At 47.3% G+C, this 6,315-nt stretch overlaps 1 protein-coding gene across 3 annotated transcripts in view; it reads left to right on the top strand.

The window, feature by feature from the left end:
- Window positions 1–410: 410 nt before the first annotated feature.
- Window positions 411–6,315, top strand: part of PDS5A (PDS5 cohesin associated factor A) — a 140,201-nt gene continuing 134,296 nt past the window's right edge. The window contains exons 1-2 of one of the 3 annotated variants that reach the window (XM_090035781.1): window positions 411–620; window positions 1,282–1,452. In XM_090035781.1, coding sequence (XP_089891907.1) covers window positions 594–620; window positions 1,282–1,452 — 198 coding nt within the window. In that variant the 5' untranslated portion in view covers window positions 411–593. Of the gene's footprint in view, window positions 621–677; window positions 994–1,281; window positions 1,453–6,315 lie in introns of those variants that run through there. The other 2 variants (XM_090035780.1, XM_090035782.1) reach the window with 2 other exon arrangements.

The raw sequence follows: 6,315 nt of genomic DNA, 5'->3' as shown, positions 1-6,315 counted from the left end.
TCTCCCCAGCTAGCGACCTGCGAAGCCTGAACTCGCGGCGGAGATGGTGGTGGCGGCGCCGCCGGGAGGGGGATGTCCGCACCTCGGCTTGGCGCGGCCCAAAGGGGGCGCCCTCGGCGCAGCACCAGGGGCAGGGGCAAGGCCCGGCTGAGGGAGCAGCCAGCACCCGCCGGCTCCTCCCGGCCCCCGGCGGCTCCTAGTTTTGGCGCCAGGCGGGAGGCGGCGTCGCTGAGGCCGGGCCCCGCGCTCAGGCCCCGGGCCCGTCGCTAAGCGAGCCAGCGCGGGCTGAGGGGCCGGGCGCGCCCTGCCGCTGCCGGGGCGGGCGACGGCGCGGAGCCTCCTCCTGGGCTGTCCTTCCCTGGCCGGACGGAGAGCGGCACTGTGTCCCCGCGGCGCGGCGCGGCGCACGCTCCGCCGGAGCCTCCCCCTCGCCCCGCTCCTGCCGCCGCCGCCGAGCAGCCGCCCCCGCCCCCTCCCCGGGCCCGAGCCGCGGAGCACGGAGGCAGCGGGTGCAGGCGGGGTGCTGGGCGGCCGGTGGCGGAGCCCGCAGCTGCACCCGGCGCGGAGGAGGAGACGCCGGAGGAGGCTGCTCCATGCTGCACCTTCCGGAGCTGCATGAGGTAAAGGCGGCTCCGCTCCCCCTGCGCGGGGCCGGGGCCCTTTGTGGGCGGGCGCGGGGCTGTGGCCGCCCGAAGTTGAGGGAAGAGGCGGAAAGTGGCTAGCGGGCTGGGCCGGCTCCCCGGGGGCCCCTCCCGGACAACGGGGCCGGGCCGGGGGCGCGGGGCCGAGCCGGGCGCCGGGGTTTGTGCTCCCGGCCGCCCCCGGCGGCTCCTCCGCCTGCCCATAGTTTTGAGGCCTAACTGTTTAGGCCTCGGCTCCAGTCTCTGGGGCCGGCTCCGAGCACCCCGCGGGCCCGGGGCCTGCCGGCCCCCCCGCCGCGCCGGGCTGGGCCTCCCGCGCGGGGCCTCCTGCCATCGGGGCCCAGCGCTCATTGTACGCGGCGAGGCTGCCAACTCCGAGCGCCGCCGGGCTGGGGTTGCCGCTGCGCCGCGCCGCGCAGGGAGGCGCCGGGGGGTGGGGGTGGCTAGGACTCGTGCCAGGGGAGGCGGCGGCCCTGCCCGGGGAGCCTCTGGCCGGCGGCTGGCGAGGCAGGGGGCCCGGGGGCAGGCGGGTGCCTGCTCGCCAAGCAGCGGGGCCTTCTGCGAATTGAGGTTTAGACCTGGAAAAAGAGGGTTAGAAAGTCGCTGCCATTCCGCTGAACTTTTGTTTTCTGACCGATAGAGGCCGGTAGAGGACTGTGCAGACGGAAAGTTTCTCACCAGCGGCCCCAGGATGGACTTCCCTGCTACCCAACCAAAACCTCCCAGCGATGGGAAGATCATCTGCTACCCTCCCGGGGTGAAGGAGATCACGGACAAGATCACCAACGACGAGGTGGTCAAGCGTTTGAAGGTAAGTGCACCCCTCCCCCCAACAACATTTGTCTCTAAACACTACCCAGAGCAGGAGTTTTTGTCTAGGCTTCAGCCTCCCGTTTTCTTGTATTCAAAGTGCCTCTTCCTTGTCTGCTTACCGTCGCAGAAATACTTACTGTTTTTGTTTTTCTTCAAAGGGCCACAAGTTGTTTTCATTAATCGTGGTACCATTTTGCCTTCTCTGTGTTTTTATGTGTTTGCTTCAAGTGCTGATGGGGTTCAAGTAGCAGTGGGCTAATTTGTCTATTGTTTTGCAAGCTTGTGGTTTAAATGGGCAGGAACTAAGTCCACCATGGTTTGGAGCGGGTGTTAGGAGTAGAATTGTAAGTATGAACTACATGAGACTCAGGCTTTGTGGTAGATGTGCAGGTTCTTCTGGGTTCCTGTGTTTTGAAATGTATGTCGTAGAACAAGTGTGGTTGTGATGCGCTGGGTTAACCACAGTACAGAAAAGTTATTCAGCTTTAGGTTGCCAGATGGCTGTTATTTATTATAAAGTTAATAATTGTTCATTTATATTGTGTGTTAGATGCATAGAAGTTGGCTTTCTGGAGTGTCAGGATTGGAAAAAGAACAGATTGCCCCTGAATTATGTAGAGAGGTATAGTTTGGTGTTCTCTGACTATTTAGTGTAACTAGGTAATTCTGTAAACTCAGTAGATTTTCATAAGTAATTGTATGTTTAGTTGCACTAAACAGTCAGTATTTATTTTGCATTTGAGGAAAAAAGAGTTTAAAGCCAGAAGTAAACCTGCAGAGTTCTCTGAAATCCAGGAAAAAGAAGAAACAACGCACTTGTGACATTGCCTTCACAAAGCATGCAAATAGAACATTTTAATTTTTAATGGTGCAAAATAATTATTTTTAAGTATATGCAGAAAATAATGATGGGAGACAAGTATCGATCAAATATCAGAGCAGCTCAGTTATTAACGTTGTGGCCCAGAAGCTCATGCAGAGTTGTCTAGGATTTGGTTTCGTGCCCAGTATGTACAATACTGGGTATTTCTAGGAGACTTCTGTCCTGTTCTCTCCATCTAATTTTATTGTGAGTCTCCCTTCACTGTAGTGGCTGGCTGCTTCACAAGAACAAAAAATAACAATTCCTTTTTTTGGTGGAAGCCAGTGAGCTAGATAGATGGGCTAGTTTTATAATTGATCAAAAAAAGCACTTGCGATTAAGGAGGAAGTGTGACACATGAATAAATTATTCAAAGAATTAAGCTTTACATTTTGTCCTTAAAGCTGCAAAGCCTGTGGCTATGTCTTATGTATGTGAGTTCTATAATCCAGTTGCAGCTTCTGTGAAAATTGTGCCATTTGCATGCACAGATGTCAACTAACATAATTTTCTTCATTGTTCCAATGAAACATAATTTTGAAATGGGTTTGGTACAGAAAAGATCTGTTAGCTATAGTCAGTCCTAGCTCTGCAGAGCTTTGAATGCTAGGGCAGAGGCCTTCAGCTGAGCTTGTAATGAGCCAGTACAGTGAGCAGAGTGCATGGGTGAAGTGTTCCTAGTAACCTGTGTTGCTAAGTAGATGCTGTGTTTTGTACTAGTTGGAGCTTTTCAGAGTGTACAGTGCCAATTACAGTAACAGAGCCTCAAATTCATGAATGTATATATCACTGTTGCCACATCCCTTCAGAGACAACTTGTAGCAGATGGAAATGGGTGTTTCCTTTTCCTGTTTTGGCTATTTGGTGATCCAGTGATGTTGAGGCATTCAAAACCATCCAAAGAGTGCACAATTGCCATACATAGTATTTTTTTTTTTTTATATAAGGGATATTATAATGGAGTCAACTGCTTCCAAGCATTTCTTTCTTCCCATTGGTACCACCTTAGTCTGGCCAGATCTTGATTTTACTTAAATGTTAGGACAGCTAGAAGATGATGTTACCAGCAAAGTGCTACTCTTTTTCAACTAAAAGACTTAAAGCTCTCTTATTCTTTTTCTTTTCATGTATGTCAATCAGCTTGACTCTTGAAAATATACAGTTTCACTTTTGTATTAACTTGGTTCTCATACTTACAATGGTTGTGCTTGACATATTTCAAGATAAAGTTGTTTTAAAAGAGGAGCGCTTTCTAATGAAGTTTGTACCTTATTTAAATTTTGTTAAAGTTTACTTCTCTGTGTGTAAATTAAAGGTGCTATGGTTTTCTTTGTAAAGATACAACTTTCTGTTTTGGCTAGTAGTTAGGCCTCTTCCCCAGAACTGAAGTTCTCTAACTTGTTGAAGTCAGTTGAACTGTTTATGGGTAACATAAAGTGACTTGTCCATAGAGCGCTTCTCTGCCATTGTATTGTATTTTTGTGTCCAGACCTAGCACTTGTAATGAAGGCATTTTTTTTATTATTATTATTGCAACTTGAGACTTTCTGGGCACCTGTCCTGTAATGCCTCAGCAGCAGATGTTTGTGCCAAGGACATTTTAAAACTTTTCCTATATCTTCCCTCTTTGTGTATAAGGTCAAGGCTAATAAATGAGGTTGATAAATGAACCTTACAGTGTTTAGGTATTTGGATGATGTTATGAATGCTGTCCTGGAAAGAAAAATGACAAGAATTTTTTTTAAGCATCTTGCATCTTCTGGATGTTGGCCCCCTGGGGTAGTATGTTTGTATAATAGAACACCTGGAGATCAGGCACTTAAAAGAAGCCTATTGACTTCAACAAATGTAGACTGACTTCAACACACACAGATTGGCACCCTTTTAACTTGGGGAAGAGTGCACTTCATAGTTATCGGAGAATTAATTTTAGCTGTTGGAAGTGTATGTCCCTACTACATACTGTGTGCCTGATCAGTTTTTAAAATTATAAGTGGACCAAACCAGCAGCTAGCAGGGCAGGAGATGGTTAAGATTCACTGCTTAACTTCTGACAGGTAAGCTGTTGCTTATGAAAGCTTATGCGTCTCTGAATTAGTTAGTCTATAACATGCTGCTCTACCCTGCTGCCTCCTTATTAGCACTGTACCTTACAGCTCCAAAATCTGTTTTTAACCAGTAGTGCCTCTGAGTGATTAGAGGCACCATGAAAAGTTGCTTTGTGATCGTGGCCTTTATCCATTTCTTTTTTAAAAAGTAGGTTCCAAGATTAAGTGTGTGTGAATAAAATGTCTGTCAGTTCAAGTAAACTGTCACTGTACTCCCAGTATTGAATTCTTTTCTTTGGAAAATGCTGTGCCTATTTTATCCTAAGTATATTAAGTGTTTCAAGTATGGAAGTTGTTTTGTAAACTTGCATTCTACCCTACTGCAAATCTCGTTCAGGTGTTGTGTACCTTTTTAAAATAGCTTTTTAAAAATGATCTATAGCTAAATATGTTTCATAGTTTCAAGGGTCAGAAGGGACCTGAGTAGATCATCTAGTCCAACCCCCTGCTATGGCAGGAAAGAGTACTGCCATGGCAGGAGGGTGTACATCTAGCCTCCTCTTAAAGACCCCCAGGGTAGGAGCCTGCACCACTTCGCTTGGAAGTTGGTTCCAGATCCTAGCCACCCTGACCATGAAGTAGAGCCTCCTGATATCTAACCTAAATCTACCCTCTGCCAGCTTGTGACCGTTATTCCTGGTCACTCATGGCAATGCTCGGGGGAACAGGGACTTCCCCAGTGCCTGCTGGTCCCCTCTGACTAGTTTGTAACAGGCCACTAGATCCTCCCTCAGCCTTCTTTTGTGGAGGCTGAACAGGTTCATGTCCCATAGCCCCTCCTCATAGGGCCTGCCCTGCTGCCCCCTGATCATGCAAGTGGCCCTCCTCTGGACCCTCTCCATGTTGTCCACATCCCTCTTGAAGTGCGGTGCCCAGAACTGGATGCAGTACTCCAGCTGCAGCCTGACCTTGTTGAAATGTCTTATTAAACTAAAATCTCAGATAAGATTTTCCTTATCAGTCCCAAGGGAGAATTTTGCTATAGTTACATATCAAAATTATATTATTATTATTAATAGTATCAACATTAATGACTTAATTATCAGACTAGTGAAAATGTCACTAATGAACCAAAATATATAGGTTAGTCAAATGGCAAAAATCAGAATACTTACCTGAGTTCATGCAGAACTGATTGCCATGCTAAGTGCATCTTTTTTACCAGTTCCTACCATTATCTGCTTGTTGAATTTTTTTTCCAAGGGAAGTATGAAATGTGACCAGTTCAGATATAGTTTTGCACTGTTAACTGTGCAATATGATAAGTTAATAGTACTTTGCACTGTGTTCTTATATATAGTTATTGGCATGGATGGTATTGTATAATAGGCCGAGTGTGGTGAGTTTCTAACAGAGCCGTGCCTCAGGGGGCTTAGTCATACACCCAATAGTACAGTGCAGCCAAAAAATACAGAATAGTGTAAGTGGATTATGTATTCTTTGTGGAAGTAAATGTTAACTAAAAATTATGTATTGAATTGTTACTTGGATAAAAAGTCTTTGCACCTGCTAAGGTCATTGTGCTAGGTGGCATATTAATTGACAGTAGAAGTTTTTAAAGAAAAAAATGCAGCTGTATTAAGTATGTTAGCTAATTTTAGTCAATAAATACTCTGCAATATTGTATTCCAGTATTCAATATTGTATTCAAGCTGGAAATTCTGGCATCTTCAGTTTCATGTCTTAGGCTCTGGGCCTACTAGCTGTGTAAAATTAGACTCATTTTTAAGTGTTTGGAGGTTTAGAGCACAGGTCAATGACATTTTTCTGTCAGGGAGCTGGAATGACCCAGGTCAAGTTTGAGGTAGGTGGGCAGTAGGACCCAGTCATGTTTGCTATTTCTCCCACTGCCTGGGGGCACAAGGAGAGCTCCCCCTCCACTGAAACCCAC

Source organism: Crocodylus siamensis, chromosome 2 (assembly GCF_052110815.1).
Source record: "Crocodylus siamensis isolate JL-2025a chromosome 2, ASM5211081v1, whole genome shotgun sequence".
NCBI classification, from domain to species: Eukaryota; Metazoa; Chordata; order Crocodylia; family Crocodylidae; genus Crocodylus; species Crocodylus siamensis.
The sequence above is the reverse complement of the archived record's forward strand: the minus strand, read 5'-3'. Positions and strand labels throughout refer to the sequence as shown.